This window comes from Sparus aurata, chromosome 7 (assembly GCF_900880675.1).
Source record: "Sparus aurata chromosome 7, fSpaAur1.1, whole genome shotgun sequence".
Classification (NCBI taxonomy): Eukaryota; Metazoa; Chordata; class Actinopteri; order Spariformes; family Sparidae; genus Sparus; species Sparus aurata.
Genome location: NC_044193.1, coordinates 12624313 through 12645328, shown reverse-complemented (window position 1 = coordinate 12645328; position 21016 = coordinate 12624313). Strand labels below are relative to the sequence as shown.

The following is a 21016-nucleotide window of genomic DNA, read 5'->3' as shown; positions in this document are numbered from 1 at the left end:
AGTTTCACAAACATGCTTCGACGTATTTTACCTCATCAAAGTCGGCGATGATCTCGTTTAGCAGCCGCAGACACTCCACTCCCTCGTTGTTGGCCTCCAGCTCCACGTAGAACTCAGAAAAGTTGCTGATGGAGGCGAACATGACAGCCACACACTCACAGGACTGGTAGTATAGTTCGTCATTACGCCGCTCACGTGCCAAAAAGTGAGCAGCAACGTCCTTGGGCAGAATATTATGGAGGAGGCGACGATTGTAGGCTTGCAGTTCCTCCATCTCCTCCTTCTCTTCTGTGGCCTGAGAGATAAAACTCTTTATTAGTTATATTCAGACAAGTATAATGTCTGACAGGATCGAGGTATAGACTGCAGATCTATGTATCATCTTGTTCATTGATGGACAACATTGAGGTTTTTTCAGAGAAGTGAAGACATTGTGTTTGGTCAGATGGCACCCTCTAGTGGACGCTGCACATACCTGTAATTTCCACAGGAAGTCGAGGCGTGCAGTAGATTCAACCTGCTGGGCGTGCAGGTACAGTGCCAGGACAAAGACTGTTAGGATCACTGGAGTCATGACCCTCAGGGACACTTTGGTCACAACAAATGGGCTGCGGAATGACGGACACATGTTCAGATTAATGTATGGAAGATGAACTGGGGGGATAAAATCTTTAAAATAATAATAGCATATTGGGAGGTCCATACCAAGAACGACGACTATAACAATAACTATAAATATATTGTTTTAAAAATCTTTCTAATTCAAGTGGGCTGTGGAATTCACACCACAATATAAAGACAACCACAGAAGCGAACGACATCCTTGGGATCACTTTCAGAGCGATTTGATAAACGATAGAAACACTGACAGCCAATCAAAATCCATCTGAATTCACATCCCCATTAATCAGCTTGATTTTGCGGGCAGTTTACTACAAAATTATGTTTCAGAGGTGCTTATAAAATTGGTGTATTATGTAAGCTAATTGATGGCATTTAGGAAACGCTTTTTAGACAGCCTACTCTAATAACTCAGTCTTGGTTATTTATACAATTCATTGAATGCTTATTTAATGTGTATTAGGCTGAAAATTACACATAAAAAACACAATTTTACCTGAAACAAAAAGGCAAACTGTATTAGGGTCTTGAAAGTTTCTTTTGTCTTTATTCATGTTCTCTTGACAATCGGCAGGATAATTAATGTTGAGAATCTTTTGATGATCATTGCTAACAGGGTTGGATTCTCCGAACTCATCTTTGAAGAATTTCATGGATCAGTATCCTTGTTATCAGTTTGGATCCTCACATCGTTATCTTTACAGTCATCTTTACAGTTATGGTCCTTGGTGTGGATGAGACCACTGAAAGTTATACTGAATGTAATCTTACCATTGGTTTGTAGTTTCATTGAAACTGGACCTAAAAGTACAAACACAAGAAAATGAATTCTCATCAACACAAATGAAGCAAAATAACATTATAATATTAGTGTTTCTTTTAAAAAAAAATATCTTACCATTGAGCACTAGTTTCATTTAAATCACTAAGAAAGGAAGAAAAAAAATTCAATAAGTACAAACAGCGAAATGTACAAAACTCAAGATATGTAACAAAAATAAAAGTGTACAAATCAATTGGTGGCACAAATTGGTAATGTTACTTAAAATGTTCAATGTGCATGTGTAATGTCTGTGTGTTAGGTGTTTTTGATTTTCACAGAGCATCTCAATACATATACACTCACGTTGTCTTCAAGTATATTTTCTGCTGACCAATGTTATAACTGCTTAAGTGAGTTAATAATGTGAGGGGGAAAAAACGCATACAGATGGATGGAATCATTTACTAGGTTTTTTCCTGATTTTTATCCTGCCAAATTAGAAACACAAGAACAGTCTAACTCGCTAAATTCTACGGTTATTTCTGCTCACTTCTTAAAAAAAACATCTCCGGGGCCTCATTTATAAAAATGTCTTCGATTTGTGCTTGGACTTAGTCTGAGTCTTAAGATCATTGCTAATGATGTGTTTACAATCGACTCACAAAGGGTGTTGAGTATAAAAAACATTGCTGAAGAATCCCATGTGTCCCTTTTGCACATGTCATCTATAAAGTAAAGTTTAAAGTAATTTAAACTGAAACACATGCCACATCATTTCCCCTTTTAATAATGTCAGCATGAACAGGGGTTTTTTGTCAGGAATAACCATGGAACAAAAGAGAAAATCAAACTTTGTGGAAGATGAGATCACGTTGATGGTAGAAGCCAGCCAACATATTTTAGTAGGTGGACTAGGAATAGTAGCTTGAAAAATAAAGCCATAAACAAAGCTTGGGAATATGTGCATGTTGTTCATAAAGCTTATGCAGAGTTCAGCACATCCCTCTTGAACACATATGCAATCCCAGCCTGCGATACCCGGACATAACCAGCAGCAAGATAATTAGGTCCGTACTTTGCTTAGAGGTAAGATCATTTCCATGTTTAATTAAGGATTTATTAACTACTTTTACGTGGTTTTCTGCTTAAGTCATGCTTGAAAATTCAAACCTTAGTTTAGGGAATATAGGCCGTTAAAATAGTTTTTATTTCAACAAAATATGACAAACTGCTCACTGCAGCGGGCTGATTAAAGCTGTGGACTTGATAAAATATGGTGTAAAGATAGAGAAGTTATTAGGATAATAGAATAACTAAGATAATAAATAACACCATTTTCAATACCCAATTGAGGATCAATACTCAGCCCTACATTTAAAACATGGAAAAAGCTGCCTAGTTTTATACAAACATTATTCTGTGCCCCCGCTCCGCATCAGCACCCAGCCTGTGGCACTTACATGGCATTGGAGGTGACAAAGAGGTCTGCGTTGTCGAATAGTGCTACTTGTGGCCACTCCACCAGCAGCAGGAAGGTGAGCTGGATGAGCAGCATGAGGGCCAGCTTCCCGATGCTGCTGATCTGCAGGAACACCGAGCAGGCCAGCAGCGTCAGCAGCACACTGTAGCTGAAATACTGGCACGAACAGGAGAGCAGCATCACAAAGAGGTGCTATCAACAATAGATCTCTCACAGAAACACAAATGCAAATGTGACATTTTCTGTTTGAAATGGCTCGACCGTTTGTGTTGGGGACACAAACGGTGAAGTGGTGACACACAATAAACTCACCTCAGGAAAGGGGCAGGAGGGGCCTTGGCTCGGACAGATCTCTAGACCGCCTTCAACGGACACATTCAGGCTGCGGATCAGACAGGGTGTCACCAGGGCTGCAGAGGTGTTGAGCTTCTCCGCAACGCACTGCGCCAAGCCCGTGGTGTCACAGGCAAACTGCAGCAAAGCCAAACATACACACGTGATCATCTATCCAGCAACATTTTCTACATGTATGGCTGGTCTTCTGTGTTAGCTATCACTTACCATATTAACAAAGGCAGAGATGAAGACGAGGATGATGGTAAATACTCCAACCAGGGTGCTGTTGGTGCGAGACTGGACAATCTTCTTTGAGACAGTCTGCATCGCACCTGGAAAGAGCTACACGAGGAAAAAAGAAAAAGAAAAAAGATTTACACCTTGACAGATGGTCAAAGTATATTACCAAAATATTAGTTTTCTTTGTTTTCACGAGCTCCGCTACCTTGATGCACGAATATATGGCACAGATGAAGAGGATGTTGGCGAGGATGATGAAGATACTGATGTAGATTCCCAGCATTACCGGGGTGCTGCAAGGAACAAAACAAAAAGTTATAGAGATATATTCAGGGCGCTTTCTCAACCAACCAGCTTAGTTTTTGTCAAACTTCTACTTGCAACCAAGCAAACCAAGCCCAACAACAGATTTAAAAGTCCTATTAATCCACCTGCTGATTGTTAGAGGGCAGCCTTATACCCTTTTTTGTATAACTGATGAATTGTATATTTTTATGCATGTTGACATGCGTGTAGGGATGGATCATAGTAATAAGCAGTTAAAACATTTGAGTTGAGCTTGTTTCCGTCTGCATTTTACAGGTTCCTCAGTCACTATCCACCTTTAAAATTATGGAACAGGACACCTTTTTTTTCCCTTCTGTTTCTATGCAGAAATATGAACATATCAGGTCCTCGTGACAAAAAATTCTCACAATCTGTCATTTTTTTGGCAGCTCTTGGAAGATGAACAAACACAGAAGTTGCACAAAATGCTACATGAGTTCCCCAAGTGGGATGAAAGTCACTGAAACTGTCAGTCAGCTTGAACAAAAAAAAGCTAAATTAAAAGGCACTAATGTATAATTGTGTAAAGGCAGTCTTAACAAGGTACATATTGAAGGACTTACAGTATATGTGAAGAACTTACTGTGGAAAGATAACAATCTGTATGAATGATATGAAGCAGAATACTAGTAGGGTGCAGGCAACGTAGCCTCCGAAACGATCGTCCACCTTTTTGGAATACTGCAACAGAAAAGCGATAATAAGACAGTTAGGTGGAAGAAACTACAACAAAATAAGCAGTCTTTTTTTTTTTTTTTCACTTTTTAAAAAAGTGGAACTAAATATAAAGTAAACCCTTTCAAGGTGTAATTTGTAAAACATGGCCAAAATTCGAAGTTTCCAAAACCTAAGGGGTCAGAACATCACCAGAGGGACAGCTGCTGCTCTGTGGAAGCAGCCCTTTTTTGGAAAGGAAAAATGTTTGGTAGAGCCAGAATATTGTCAGATCTCACTCGATGAATTGAGGACTTATTGTGATTGTGGAAAGTCAAACGAATACTGTGTTGGTAAGTTTTGTTCTGTTTATGTCGAGTTTGAATGAAGCGTTTTTTACAATTAGTATCAGATGATCTTGTATTCAGAAGGTGTATGGTTGCATTTTTCTATTTAGTAAGGAAACTACATGGAGGAGTATTCATTTTTTCTTCTTCACAACAGTTGGCATATATCTCTTAGCTGAAACTTTGGGGGCTATAAGACTATAAGGAGAAAGGTATGCTAACTTCAGTAAACATCTGCAACAACACAGTGTTTTTAGTCGCATTCTGCTCATAATGCTGTAAACAAAAAATTTGCGTCATATGTTACAAATTGCTCCTTTAAGAAAAACTAAACTCGACTGAAATTATTTAACACACACTGAAAATTATCATCCAAATGTCTGTATTAAGCCACTGTAGAAACATAGTGGACTGCATGGAATATTATACATCTCTAACAATAGACCCCCCCCCCCTAAATCCAACCCACTGCAGCTGTAGCAAAATAATCAGGAGTCTCTTTTAAACCTTTTTCTCAAGGCTCGAGGTCTGGAAGGTGAGCAGGAATTTCTTCACGTGGTCTTTTCTCAGCTGGTCGATGCTGCGCGCGTCAATGGCTCTCCCCAGAAATTCATCCACCTCGTCCTCAGGGTTCATGGCCTCCTGAACTCCACGGCTGAAAAAAAGATAAAGGGGTTAATGAGATCAAGTGAAAAAAAAAAAAAGGAGCAGTTTTCACACATCCGAGCATCGAGAGTGAGTACTCACTTGTCTTTACTGGAGGTCTCATCAATCCCCTGAAAGACAGAGAACAAATATGACAAATATGAGTCTCGGGGAAAAGCGAGAAGCTGCAGCCTGTCACCATGAAGGAGCGAGTCGATGTTGAGTCTCACCATTTGTCTGAAGACTTTGGAGTCTTTGGTCCGGGAGAAGGTTCTGTCAGGGACCCAGCGTGGCATCAGCCCCTCGTTAGAGTTGGCCCTCGTCCGCTGCATCTTTGCCATCATCGCCTTCTCCTCCTTCTGCTCAGATGAAAGAAGATGAAAGCTTGACCAACTGTTCTCAAACAACACAACACACTGAATAATAATATAACTGACTAAATACACGGGAAGAGGTCTTTTTCATTCTGGCTTTCATGACGCCCACGAGGGAGCGTACAGTCAGATTAGTTCATTCACAAATCTGTCCCCTCTCATCTGTTAAGATTATTCCTCTGTGGTTCTTTTTCTTCACAGTGGAAGACAGTTTGTCTACTTGTCACTGTTGATCTGCAACTGATTCAAGCTTCTAGGCCCCACAAGTTATTGTTAGTTAAGTTATTTTAGCTTTGATTGGCAAACCTTGATTGATCTTTCAATTTGAATATATTTTTCTAATAGGAAAACTAATCAGTGTCAAAAAAACCGGATGGAAATTACGGGATCATTGAATAGAACTCTGGGAATGCGGCTTGAAACTTCATTGTATAGACTTAAATTCAAGAGAATAAAGAACATTTCTATGAATTGAAGGTGTGAAAGTATAAAATGCAACTGAAAAGGTTAACTGGAAAATCTTGTTGTTGGTGTTTGCCCTACTTGTTGATGCAAAACTTGGCAAAACAGAAGAGAAATCACCCCACACTTCCTAAAACATGCTGCAGGTCCATGTCCATGTGTGCCATGTATTACAATGTAAAATGGCCGCAAACTGGCAAAACTGCCAGAAAGCACAACCATTCTGGAGTCAAAATGTTTAATAGAAGGATACTATGGCTCATTGAACTCTTCGATAAGAAGGTGGTTCAAGTGGAGCAACGTACACAATGATACAGTGTATTTTTTTAGATTGTTATTGTATGATGAAATTCTGATACCGAAGCAGTAGTGCATCAGAATGTTGCCCAGCCATACTCTAAAGGATGTGCTCAAAGGCTAATATGCTTACATTTAAATTGGGTGAAAAACAATGATTGTAAAAGGAAATATAAGAGAAAAACATTCAGAAATAAATAATGAATAAAATGTCAATGCATATGTATAGTATGGGACAAAATGTAAAATATTTCTGTGTGTTTACTTTGAGAAAAGAAAAAATCCTGAACATGACAAACATGTGCTTATTGCGCTTTATGTTTTTATGCACTGACCCGTTTCTGGCTGCAGCCGAGGACCAGGAAGGTCTCTATGCTGTTTTCCTTCAGATACGCATTCCTCTCACCTCCAAAACCTGGTTCCACCTCATAGTCTCCGTTGAGGTACTGCAAGGTGGCCTTGGTGATGTGGATCCGCCTACGAGGAGGTAAACACATGAGGAATTTAATATAAAACATTAAGTGACTATGAGGAACTTGTGGTCACCATGACCTGCGGTTGTACAGATCTTTGCTAGTACGTGCCGGTGCAGCGTTTGTATTGGAAGCGAGTGACAGATATGTATTGTTTATAAAGAACCAATAAAGTAAGCCATCTTTACTTTACTGGTTCTTTATAAACATGGTACCTTTGTTGATCACCAGTAAATCATCTTGCGTCAACAGCTGAGCACTTTGCTGGTTTTTCTAACATGCAAATTGGGGTGTGTGTGTGAACCTCACCCTGCTTTGCCTCCCGCCTCCATGTGATTGGCCAGTGTGACGTCGTTTGACCACACGTCAAACTGCCACTTCCTCAGTCCCAGCACGCCACAGTGGACACGCCCACTGTGAATGCCGACGCGCATGTTAACGTTGACCCCCGTCACCTCCCGCACCAGCCTGCGGGTACACAGCACAGAAGATCAGCCTCCATTACATCAAACAAACTAACGCCAAACCAAACAGCACACATATGCAAACACTGTTTCTACTCACGAGATGGCCTCTATCATGTCGACGCCCATCTCCACACAGCAGTGGGCGTGGTCGGCCCGGGGCTCAGGCAGCCCGGACACACAATAATAACAATCACCCAGAATTTTAATACGTAGACAGTGGTTCTCCTGAGAAGGCGGTAAAACAGAGAGAGCAAGAGATGAAAACAAATTTTAAAAATTAGGTTGTACTAAGTGTCCAAAAGACAAATGAAGGAATAGTTCGACATTCAGGGAAATATGCTCATTAATTTCCCTGCAGTAAGATGAAGGTGGAAACGTGAGTTGGAGAGAGGAGTTTGGAAATTTACTATGAGGAACAGCCAGCAAGAATTTATTTCCAAAGCCATGACTGAATATTTAAGTGATTTTGATAATCTAGATGAGGCAACAACTTCCTTAAACAAGACTTGTGTTTCTTGTTACAAAAAATGATTCTTTCTGTAGGAATAATTTCCGTAATGCTATCAGACACTTAGAAACAAACACTTCTAGTGGACGTAATGTTGATGGTTGGAGTTGCCACAAAGGGATTACATTGCAGCCATTGCAGCCAGAAGAGGCAATCTCCGTGATCGATTCCAAAACTTCTGGTAAATAAGACTCATTTACACAGCAAAACAAGTAAATATAGGTCACAGGTTTTAAAATATTGGAACTCCTCTTTAAGAGTGTCACTACAGCCAGGAGGCTGACCTGGATCTAGTAACAAAACCTTACTTTCAGCACCCTTTTATTTTCTTAAAATGTCAACTCAACACAGCATGTGAAGTCACAGACACATGAGAAAGGACGCTGTGTGCGTTCCTTACCGACGCCAGCTTGTCGAAACGGGCAAAGAGTTCGTTGAGCGTCATGACCAGCTCCTGAGCTGTGCACTGAGAGGCCAGGCTGGTGAAACCCTCGATGTCTGCAAACAGAATACTGAGGACGAGATCAAGAGGTGGAAGAGCAGAAAGAAAAAACATGGTTTTAGCTTAGTAACTGTGCAGTTCTATAATCTCTACACAGCAGTAGTATAATAGTGCTGCATGTCACTAACAGGGCTGCTGACCTTGAGAGAGGCAGGAAGTTTGACCTTAAAGTCTTCTGAAGGAGATCTGTGCCAGTGTGATCTGTGCCAGTGTGTGTGTGTGTGTGTGTGTGTGTGTGTGTGTGTGTGTGTGTGTGTGTGTGAGAGGTGGGAGTGTGTGTGTGTGTGTGTGTGTGTGTGTGTGTGTGTGAGAGGTGGGAGTGTGTGTGTGTGTGTGTGTGTGTGTGTGTGTGTGTGTGTGTGTGTGTGTGTGTGTGTGTGTGAGAGAGGTGGGAGTGTGTGTGTGTGTGTGTGTGAGATGGGAGTGAGAGGCTGTGCAGTGTGTTTGCTCAGTGCTGTAATTGAATGTGTGCTGAAGCTCTCCATCTTTAGGGATTATCTTATCTTGGCTGCTGGTGATTAAGTATTCCCTCACTAGTGTTAATTAGCCTCCACTCTGCCAAACCACTCTACCCTCTTCTGACTCTGTGAGCACGCTTGTATATCAGTACGCATGTGTGAGTGTATGTGGGCACGAATGTGTGTGAATCACTCTCAGGACGAACGACGGACAATGTTTGTTTTGTGTTGGGCTTTTTGACATTTTAATAAGTTTTTTGATGTTCTGATACATCACACTAGATCATATCACAAAAACAGTAAAATAAAGTAAAATTTGAAACAATGAATAAACTATGAATTACAGCACTTACCTGACGTTGTCATGTTTCTGGATATAGATCTTATGGAACATCATGTCTTCCTTCTTGGCATTGATGTCAGCCTTCATCTCCATTGCAACGTGCCTTGGCAACACTGAGAGCAAGAGACGCTCCTGGAAAAGACACAAAAATGACACAAAACGCAGACTGTTTTACACTTTAAGTTCTCTGGTCTCAATGTCAATGTTTTTTTTTTTATATTGGTTTTTGGTTAGATGCCCGAAATTAGGTCTGTGGTTAAAGGGGCAATATGTAGGTTTATAGAAAAAAGCTCAAACTCAGAATTTTAATATTTATATTATTAATGAGGTAAAATACAAACTCAGAGATATTTATTTTCTCTAGAGATACAGAATGAAATTGTGTTTTCCTGTATGAAATTTTTTTGTCTGTTTATTCAGTCATGAAATTAGAAACAGTTTTTTAGGCATAACGAACTTTCTTTCACTGTCTTTCACTTCTGATTTAAAATTTCTTTCTCAAAACTACATAGTGCACCTTTAACACAAGCTCAAGAGATATTAACGTTTTGTTCGACAACAGTGTTTCTACAAACTTTTTTTTTTCCTCCTTCTGCAATTATTGCTGCTGTTAGTGCTTTTTTTTATTACGTATTATTATAACTTATTTATGTTTGTTTCTGTGTTTCTTTGTTATTTGTTCCTCTTCTCTTCTCAAACCTTTTACACCATTGGCACCTCAGAAAATATTAGGCGTTCAAAGCAACTTCATTTTGACTGACATGAAAATACAGTAGGGGTAGGTAAACTCTACTCAGCTTACTATTTCGTGCCATTTTCTGCTATTGTCAGCAGGTACTGTTGATGCTGCTTAGCCACTAGCACTCTTGCTCAGTTCATTGTGGTCAACATCAGTTTCAACCGAGCTGCTCGAAATACCTTTGAACATTTCATTTTATCTTTGTTTACCATTTTGCCATCACAGTTTGAGTTTAGCTAATAACATATCATGGATGATGTGTGCAAGCGTGACGTTGCAAAACAAAAATATTGCAGGACAGACAAAACTTATTTTAAATTAAATTTCAGTTTGCGTATTATTATCAAAAAATCTACAGTATTTTAATAGTACTGTAATGTATGTTTTTAAATGAACGTATTTCATTTTCAAATAACATTTCTCAGATTCCCCCACATACCGCTAAACTGAGCTTGGGTTTGAGAACAGCTGTCCCACGACATAAAATAGGTCAGTATATGGTTAGCTAGCTCTTTCATCAACTTACCTCCTCACTCCCTTCTTAACAATAATTAGGACTACGTTTAGTTTTAGTCAAAAGTTAAGTGTACGTGGTTATTATTTTTCTCATTGTCACAAATACCAATGAAAGGCATACAAAAACAACAGTGAACTGATGCTCCAACAAGTATTGTCTCTGTATCCAGAGCCTCATTTATCTTAATCCTTTGTGTCATAGAGTTCCATTGTTGTCCAAAAACTAAGTACTATTAAACACACATTAGAGAGCCACAATGTTGTGTCATGAACATGAGTATGGTCGATCCAATATACACCATCCGGCTGCCACTAATTCAAACTCAAAATCACACCAAATTCATTTGAAGGTGAAAATGCTTTCCAGCAAATATAAACCATTTACTTCTGTGAGAGACGTTTACTGAGCCTTTTAAATAGAACTGCATATACATGGCCCAGTTTCAAAGACATACACCTCCAGTAGGAACAAATGTACTTGTCAATCACAGCCTGACAGGGGAGTGTGTGAGTATGAAAGTGGTATATGAGGAATTAGTTGCACTTTAAAACAAACTTGGACAAGCTGAATAAGTTTATGTGCTTCAAGTTCTTCACGTTTCATTTCTTAGAAAAGAAAAGTTTCAGGGAATAAGCGCTCGAGCGGCCACACAAAAAAAGGGCAGAGCGCTATGTTGACACAGGCCGAAAACAAATGCTGCTGTCTTATATTCTGACTGACACCATCTTATATACATGCTCATGTGTACCTGTTGCTGATTCTCCCTCTGCAGATGTAGTCTGGCCTGGATGTATCCTCTGGTCTCCTGGAAGGCTTGTCTCTGGGAAACCTCAGCGGGGTAGTGGGTACAGATTCCAATGATGTTAGTGCACAGGAAAATCAGGACGTTAGCACTCACCTGGAGAGAAGAGAGAGGAGGGAGAAGCTCTGGTTGATTCAAGCATTGACTGAACTTTCTCATCAAACTCGTCAAATGATTACTTTTTCATGTTTGAATGTTGCTGTTACTGCTTCCAGGATAAAATGGTTTCATGAATCAAAACGTGAGACACATTTCTATTGTGTAAATAAATTATAACTTTGGAGACTGGCCGACATCTCAAGTGCTCGACTTTACTGGTGACAGGCTTTTATAGCACTATTTCTTTAAATTATGATACTAGTGGCATCTGTTTACCTCTTTTCTAAAACATTTCTGTTCCCTTTCTCACACTCAAAGCATACAGTCGGTGCATTACGGCCCCTGTGTGGTTTTGGGTTATCTGAGACGAAAGTCATGAGAGGAATGTGATAAAATCTTTGGTCGTCAGTCCAATTCTGGTTCAAGATCACAATTTGAGACACATCTACCGAAAAACAATTTAGAGCTTTGGCGACCAAGGAAAATTAGGACACAAACCCACGCACAAACCAAAACGTTTTTAAAAAAAAGAGCAGCGGGATAACACGAGCTGATGATGTGGCTCTGCTCTCATGTACTTTTTTATATTGACAGAGGAGTGCTTCGACTCACCACACAGTCAGCACATAATCTGACGTATATCGACTTTTGCACACTCTATCGACTAGCAACTTTAGCCTTTAGCAAGTTTGCCATGGAGTTAAGTGGCCCTATTAGTTGACTGGAATGTGCCTGCACTGCAACCATATACATTGGGTTGGGTCACCACACTCAACAGTGCTCTCTCAACCGGCCTCCAAGCAAACAGTGCAGGACACTACTAGGATACAGTACAGCAGCCTTTTGAATCATTTAAGCCTGTTCTCTCTCTTGTATGTGTGATCAATACTTTAACAGGATGTGAGTTTGTAGCCAGATTTTTTACTCAAGTAAAAGTAGTAAAGTACATCCTCTGAAATGTACTCAAAGAAGTAAAGATTCCCTCTAACTGAATATCCTGTCTTATTAACATAATTCAAAGACTTTTAAACTTAAATGTAGAATCAGTAGGATTTGTCTGAGCTGTTCGTAAACGCCTCAGAAAGACCTGAGCAGTTGATTATGCAGTCTCATTCGCAGGATATCAAATACAGACGTTTTAGGTTGGTAAAGCATCTTGATTAAGAAATAGCAAATTCTAGGCGGAGGGTAGAGTCTCTACACCTTTTCTCCCCCTTCAGGTCTCCCTCTCTGTCTGTTTCCATCTTGTTATGTAAATAAAACTTATTGATCATTCACCTCAAAATTATTAAAATTAAAGTAACTATCCTGGGGTGAAAATGTAAGGATTAGAAAAGTACAGACTTTTGTGTCAAAATGTAGGAAGGTAAAGTAAAAAGTACAGATACTTAAAAATATACTTAAGTACAGTAACGGAGTATTTATTGCAATTCACTTCAGCCTTTAAAAATGTTGAGGAAGATAAGTGTCTATCTTTACATATGCACATATCCCATGTTAATATAGTGCACACGGTACAGCAAAGGTGAGCAAAGATGATAAATATAGAACACTTGTTACAAAAACATCTTGCTTGCTGTCATAATATTAGGAGAAGAGCATGAGTGAATGGAAATACAGAAGGTGGTTACCAAGGGATTATGGCAAAAGCAATGGGGGGTAAAGGTGCCTTAAGGTGACATAGTTTGCGGAGTATCACAGACACAGGAATAGAAACTGATAGGTAATGGACAGAGGAGCTGAAAAGAAAGTAAACAAGGGGCGGGGGTAAAACATAGAACAGGGACAACAGAGATAAAATGGAAGACTGACAGATGTTGAGGAGAGGAAGGAAATGAGTGGTAAGGAGCAGGACGGGGAAGGAAAAGACAATGTGGGGATGACGAGAGGGAGAGAGAGAGAGAGTGAGAGTGAGAGAGAGACAGAGAGAGAGAGAGAAAGAAAGAGAGGGCAGGACAAATATGGGCCACACTGACATTAGGCAGATGGCTCTGAGCGCTCAGCTCTGTTTACATTACTCTCACTGATCAGGCAAAAAACAGCCAGGAGACCAGAGTGAGCCTGCAACACAATGGTCATGTGCAGGTGAACGCCTCCCGTCAGTCTGTGAATATGTGTTCTCTCCGCACATGCAATGAGCTTCAGCTACTCCAAGTATTTATCATTCCAGATTCACTCTGCGTTTGTATCACGCTACATGTGTCTGAGCTCACAAGCTCAAGCTAATTGCTTGCTTTTCTCAAGAGGGCAAGGGCTAGTGGGTTTACAGAGTACACAGTAAGGTCCTGTGTTTACGCAACAGCACTCCACCTCTTTAGGAGCTCTACTTGGCAGCGTTTACCTGCTACCTGTGCTGTACACGCTCCCAGTCCAAGACTGCTGCACCTGTCCTCTGCTCAACAACACACTTGTTTATCCAAACTCATCACTCAGACCGGCCTTTCCTGTGCTGGTTTGGTGTAATCGTACCACTTTGCATTGTAATCGTCATTGCTCACTCTCTGTCAGGTAGGGTTCATGACTGAGTTACCAATATGATTACGGCCTACTAAAAGGGTTACGCTCGGTTTATGAAGACTAAAATAAACCAGGAAGTGAACATCACGTCACTGGAAAATCACATAGTTGTTTTGTTTTTTGCCATAAAAGCAGTCGTCATTTCCCCCTGGGGGTGACATGATGGAAGCAGCCAGCCAGTCTGTGGAGAGGACCTCAGCTTAATCCCTGGATATCAAAATGGCATTATGTAAGAGCTGCACTGATCTAGACAGGACAGGCAAAACAGCACTAATACTGGCTATTCAGCACAACATACAGTAGATTTAAAATGTATTTTGCCACGAAAAAACCCCCAAACTGCTCAGGAAGGATATGCAGGCTTAATCAATAAATGATGATGGATCTGAGGACACACTTCTGAATAAATCACCACCTCTATTCTAACAGCATACCTGAAATACCTCCACAGTGATGGTAAACTCTCTCCAACATTGTATATTTCAATGATTCTTGAAGTTTCCCTAACATCTATAAGATATTAAGGAGCCCTTTTCTCTCTCTCTCTGTGTGTGTGTGTGTGTGTGTGTGTGTGTGTGTGTGTGTGTGTGTGTGTGTGCGTGTGTGCGTGTGTGTTTGACAGAAAGTGGGTGGTGTAAAGAACATCTTGGGTTTGAATATTTCACCCAGTGTAAACATAATATAGCTTCAATAATGAGCTGTGACAATGTTATACAGAAATATATATGAAATATCAACCTGGGTTGCAACATTGCAACCACTAGACATCAATGTTGCAACCCTGGTTGGTCCTTAGTAATTCTTAAAAAACTCACATTACAGTTGAGGCTGATGGGTACGTCCTTAGTTATTCAAGCATTTGGTCATAAACTAAAGCACGATGGTGCCTAAAGAAAAGTCAGAGGATCAACAAAGTGATGGCGATTCATCCAGATGGGGACCATGAATGTCTGTACAGCATTTCATGGTAATTGGCCAAATAGTTGGGCTATTTCATTCTGGTGGACCAACAGGTTGACTGATTGCGTTCCTAGAGTCATACTGTTTAAGCAGGGAACACAGATGTCTAAACAAGAAAGTGGCAAACACTACAATAACATCCACCTGTCCATCATTAGTGTTGCCCCAGCAGCAACACAACGCTGCTCTAAACTTAATGAATCCCCTCTGAAGCTACTGTCTCTGTGTTGGACGAGCAGGAGAGGATGAGAGGGGGAGCTAATGGAACATTCAGAAACTTTATTTATAATTTTTCTCCGCCTTTGTGATGGATTTAGCACAGCAGTCATTTACTTTAGCAGGAAGTCTGTGGTCCTGACAGTGAGTCTATAAACATTGACTTTTAAGGCCATCAGGCACCATTTCAGACTGGGGAAGAGTGTTGTGAAAGAGAGAGCAATGTGGGAGAATACGGAGCATCCTACAAGACAGACGCAAACGCAGTGTACCAGGTCAAATTATGTTTTTGAGCTGTTGTAGCTTGGAGACTTTGGGGAAAAGACGAGGAAAATACCCAGATGAGATAAGTTATTATGTAAAAACATGTTAAACAAGGTTATATTTGAACGTGTCCCAAGTATTTTTGCTGCAACAAAACAGCGACAGAAAACTGTACAGACACAGAAACTGTCACTGTTTCGTAAGTTGAAATGATGATCCTGGAACAACATTAATTATGATGTTCTAGGATCAACACTGCTATGCTGCCTACTCAGCACCACATGGCAGACGGACAGAGTTAGCGATTAATGAACACAGTGGAGCATTTAGCTGCTATAAAGGCAGATATTTCGAGGAGAAGGATGAAAAACAGAGCTAAAATTTTTTTTTAAAGATTTAAATTCAATGAAAGGCCAGAAACATTTTTGTTTTCCGTAACGGATGTGTGAATACACAACTGTTTGCTAACAGCAAACCATCTGAAAAGTTGGTTAAATGTCAGCAACACAATCTGATATTATTACATGTTCAAGGGTCAACTTGGGCTGCATGATATTAGAGATGCACAACATATATATACCATAAAAAGTACATATAAATTATCAGCGCAATAATGGGACATTTGTTTTCTCAATTATCCGCTTATAATGAAATTATAGGTGATTAATAGAGATGATAATACAAAACCAAGAAGAAGAAGAAGAAGAAGAAGAAGAAGACAATACCTCTATCAAAAACTTCCAGTTGCTGCGATTTGAATATTGCATAAAAAGAAAGCTAGTCTGTCTGTGCAAGGAAGTAACCAAACACTCCAAAGCAGACAGTCGGATGTGACTAATAGTCAGCACTCACAAGCCAATTCCATTTCAAACCAAACAATCTTAATCAAACTGTCTGAGGTTTCCGTACAGTGCAGAATATTAGCCAGGTATCTTTTTTCTTTTTTCTCAGCATTTTTACATGGCATAATACTCAGCCGTCACCTGACACTGATCACAGGAAGGTGTGTTTAGGTCTCTGTACATGCAAATGCACAAAATGAGCAAGCCAGGTAGGATTTTCCCCAGAAACCTGACACTACTCTGTACAAGTATTTGACAGAATGTAAAGTTCAGTGAAATGAAAAAAAGAATGACCAAGGACATGTAATCTACACTTTAAACCCCTTTAGTTCAGCTGCAAGACCAGACACACTCTTCTTATGGTCAATCAGTCAGATTAAATGTTGTTGATATGCAAAAACATGCTTTGTTATATCGTGCATGCAGGTATTATGTTCACTTTCCCGACTTAATATTGCCGTCAGAGAGCTCATTTTGAAGCCAGCAGTCATTATACACCTCTTATGCGTGGAAGATGGAGATGTGATGATGGGGGTGATTTTATATATAACTCAGTGTTATTGAAAACTCTCTCTCTCTCTGTTTGTGTGTGTGTGCGTGTGCACACGCGTGCGTGCGTGTGTGTGCTTCTTTCTCAGTCTTGTGAAAGGTTCTGCTTAGTGTTGTACCGAGATTCACACCCACGGAGACTGTGAATTATCAGAGATGGCAGCGCAGCTTTCACTTAGCAACTATCACCCACATTCCTCAGCCTCCCTCCAAAGACCTGCAGTCCCCCACCCCGGTTCAAGGAAGGTGCAGCGTGGGGACCAGCTGACGGGTGGGCAGATGAGTTTGTCTTATAGGCTTGTTACACCGACATACCACTGTCAGAACATACTGTATTCTCAGCATGTTCTGGCTCTTGCCAACTAATTGTTTCCCACTATCATTAATTCTATTTTCTTATTTCATACATTAATTTTTAGCTATATAAAATGTCACATACACAAGACTCCGCCTCTTAGCTACTGTTGTGTAGTTACAACATTACCCAAAAGACTGCATGTCTCAGGTTAAATGTCAGGATCCTTACCGGTTGAAAAGCCTACGAGGGCGAGAACTAACCAGCAGCACTTTCTCAGTTATTGTTGGAGTTTAAACTTCCCCAAACTCACTGTTACTAGCCAGGACTTTGATAGCATCCAGGAGCAGCTGCTTCCACACAGTGGATGTGCTTGTAATAAGGAAGGATGCAATAAACAGTAGTGAGTTAATGATATGTTAACTCTTGTTCTGGAAGTAGCTCTACGAAGTGTAAAATAAATAGTGGACAGAGCCACCTTGATGTCCCCAATTGGTTTATGGACTATTGTTTTGAATAACCATGTTTTGCATCACAGCCGTCACCATCTCGGTTCTTTAGAGCCAAAAGTGATTGAAATTAAGACGATAGGGGGGATCTGAACGAGAACCTGAGGACACGCCATGGTAACGACTTGTCAATCACAAAGAAGCAATGCCCTGTTTTAACCAGGGACTTGCAAAATCAGAGTAGGCCACTCTGCTGGGATGAGACTTGACGAGAGATAAATGTGAGCTGGACGGTGGCGAAGGAAAAGTGGAGGTCCAAGCGAGACCGATTTGAGTCTGAGCGCCTCCCTCTAGTGGTTGTATTGCTTAACATTCATGTCAACGTGAAGGCCACATGGCTGTATGAGGGCAGTGACGGTTACATCGAAGCATAAATGAGCCTTTATTCTATGAGTAGCACTTGAATACTACCATCAGCCACATGTACACCGCCTCAACAAGTGGAAATAACTTGACATGTCTACTGTGCCTGGTTACGGTTGCTATGCTATGACTGGGGGGGGGGGGAGACCTGTCAATTAATCGACTAATCCTTTCAGCACTGCTTAACTTCAAATGTCTCAGCCCATTGAGGTCTTTTAAATACACTGGGAACAATATTTCATGCTGACATGGAAAAAACCATTTAGCTGGACAATACGGTCCAGAAAACTACGTGAGGAACAAGACACTGAATTCATAAGACCTTTTCCCAGAGGGAGCATTGACTGATGGGATATTTTTGTTGAACCGGGGCCAGCGAAAGTGCGAGTCAGAGCTCATCGGCCTTTGAGGAGCATCTGGAACTCCTTAGAGCATCTGTGTTAGATCAGGCTCTGTAAAACACACTCTAGCACCCCCAAACACAATGACAGAGCTTTACTCGTGACAAACCATAAGGGTCTCCCCGGTAGGTTTTGCCCCTTATCTTTCCTTGAGAGCGTTGGTTATTTATTTCCATATTCTTTCATTTCATTTATTTTTTTCCTGCCTCCCCCCTGCTCTGCCTCGCGCTCACTGTCACTTTAGGCCTTTGTGAAAGAGTCTGTGTGTATGTGTGCAGTGCCAGGCAGCTGCTGGGTTTGTGTACTCAGCCTGAGCCTCATGTCTACACACAGCTCGCACTGCCCTTATCTGAAATGACCAGAACCACATCAACAGATAAAGAGTCAGGCCCCGCCTGCTCGCTCTGCTCCCTCACAGAGGTCCATACACTGTCTGGAGGTGAGCGTCCAACTGAGACACACCACACACAGACATAATGTGTCTCACAGAGGAAAAACTTCACATGAAAATCAATCTTTTAAAAATATTTTTTATATATTATACATATATTTTAAATATATCTGTCTAGTCTTCTCATGTCTGTAATTTGTGATGAACAGCAGAGCAGATTTTTTTCTTTCCTTTCTCAGGAAATCGTTGTCCAGGACATTTCCAGGACAACATCAATCAAACTGTTTAAAGGTATTCTTAGTTTCTCAAATCTGTCATCATTATGACTGACATGAAGCTGACTGCACCATTGTGACATGAAGGCACAAAACGGAAGAATTTTACTCTAATGTTTACATTTACTAGTCCTTTAGTTCCTTTAATTTCCATTTGTTTCAATTTCAATTATATATTTCTCATTTTCAAAGGTGTTTTCAATGCAGTGTAGACTTTTGGTTTATGTTTTATTTACTCAGACAGTCTCTGGATTCCTAACACATATCTTTACGTACACATATGACAAGGGAAGAAAAATACTGCGGAAACTGTTGACTAGGATAAATATAATGGATATATGGATCAGAGAAATATCCCTTTTCACAAGGAACAACTTATCTATTTATCAGGGTTTGTACACTTTTTTCAAGGTCAAATTCAAGCACTTTTCAAGCACTTTTAAGGGTCATTTTTAAGATTTTCCAGCACCTTATTGCTGGGGTGAAATACGTATCTAAGGGAATATATATACTTGTGATTTTTTTTCTTCACTTTTTATCGCAGTTATGTACATTGTATCATGCTGTAAACATCTAAAATTATATTTTATAATAGCAAAAACTTCAGAAATTAATTATCCAGTCTGATCCCAATTTTGTGAAAGACACAGAGTTATAATGTCAAGCACTTTCAAGCACTTAAACTAAAATCCAAGCACTTTTCAGACCTTGAAAACACAACATTGAAATTCAAGCACTTTCAAGGATTTCAAGCACCCGTACGAACCCTGATTTATAGTAAAGAAACAAACAAAAAATGACGAATTATACTGAAGGTTAAGATGTAAAACTTTTCATAACCTTGCTCAGATCCGATTGTTCCTGGTAATAAACACAAAGTAGTTTGGCTTAAAAGTTATTTACAGAAAATACAGACTGATTTCGGAGCCTTTCACTTAAAGTAAATGCAAAAATGATTTACATGAGATTTGCTCCAACAGTTGATGATAAAACATCTAGATTTTTCCCTCAAGTCAACTAACTCAGTCCGATTTATGACACAGTTTACTGTAGAATGCATTAGCGGCTTTAATCTTGTAATCTATTTAAGAAGTGGTGTATGTTTTTGTGTTTTTAAGTAAAATATACAAGTCTAAACAAATGTGTGATGCATTAGATAAACTACAAAAGAGCAGAAGATGGTTAGCTGATAAACTGGTGTTCTTTTAAAAACAGGAAATGGTGCAAATGTGTGGCGATTGTTTCTGCTCCTCAAAGTGTATTCAGAATGCCAGTTACAATACATTTCATTACAACAAACATTCGGCCCAAAAAGCTCTTGCTCCTCGATCGCCACTGCTATTTGTTTTTGGATAAGTGAAGAAACAATTTTTCTTATCTTTTAAAATAAAAGTATGACTGATGACACATACATTTCTATTAATAGTTCTGTTGGCTTTTCTGCAGTTCCTTCAGCTGCTTGAGAGATCTTTGAGTATTTTGGAGGCCCTGCACTGAAACACAAGACCAAACACGTTACATAAATAATGTACAGCCCAGTTGTGAACAGATCTGTACATACTGGCCATGTTCAAACTCCTTAATCCGCATGTTTCTGCTAATATGGATAGGGACATGCGAGGATAACAATGAAAAACTACACACCACGCACATTTCTGCTGGCAAACAGGCAGGTGTGACAACTGTGGAGAGAGTGTGACTATCAAAGTATTCTGGCATTCTGCTCTTATTTAAAGAACACAATCTGCATAAAAAAGGAAGTTTGAGAGAATTAAAAACCTTCTCCACAATAATACCAAGTTTTCCGGAATGCTCGAGACCCCTGCAAGGACGCTAGGCTCTCCATTCTGCGGACAGACGGGTTCAAGGACAACTGCTGTGATTAAACAAAAAGCCTCAGCCTAGATGAGTTGTGTCAATATTAGAGGAATGTTAAGGAGTTGTAATGAACACACAAAAAAAACTCATAAATAACAGAAC

The 21016-nt window shown here is 40.0% G+C and overlaps 1 protein-coding gene across 1 annotated transcript in view; it reads right to left on the bottom strand.

The window, feature by feature from the left end:
• Nucleotides 1-21016, bottom strand: part of LOC115584340 (adenylate cyclase type 6) — a 37981-nt gene that overhangs the window by 3785 nt on the left and 13180 nt on the right. The window contains exons 5-22 of the mRNA XM_030421684.1: nucleotides 11302-11451; nucleotides 9308-9429; nucleotides 8395-8506; nucleotides 7584-7711; nucleotides 7329-7487; nucleotides 6882-7023; nucleotides 5644-5772; nucleotides 5516-5544; nucleotides 5276-5423; nucleotides 4351-4448; nucleotides 3646-3733; nucleotides 3426-3542; nucleotides 3177-3335; nucleotides 2845-3020; nucleotides 1520-1546; nucleotides 1393-1422; nucleotides 476-608; nucleotides 32-295 (exon numbers count right to left, since the gene is read on the bottom strand). Of these exons, the coding sequence (XP_030277544.1) occupies nucleotides 32-295; nucleotides 476-608; nucleotides 1393-1422; nucleotides 1520-1546; nucleotides 2845-3020; nucleotides 3177-3335; nucleotides 3426-3542; nucleotides 3646-3733; nucleotides 4351-4448; nucleotides 5276-5423; nucleotides 5516-5544; nucleotides 5644-5772; nucleotides 6882-7023; nucleotides 7329-7487; nucleotides 7584-7711; nucleotides 8395-8506; nucleotides 9308-9429; nucleotides 11302-11451 (2211 nt within the window). The remainder of the gene's footprint in view (nucleotides 1-31; nucleotides 296-475; nucleotides 609-1392; nucleotides 1423-1519; nucleotides 1547-2844; nucleotides 3021-3176; nucleotides 3336-3425; nucleotides 3543-3645; nucleotides 3734-4350; nucleotides 4449-5275; nucleotides 5424-5515; nucleotides 5545-5643; nucleotides 5773-6881; nucleotides 7024-7328; nucleotides 7488-7583; nucleotides 7712-8394; nucleotides 8507-9307; nucleotides 9430-11301; nucleotides 11452-21016) is intronic.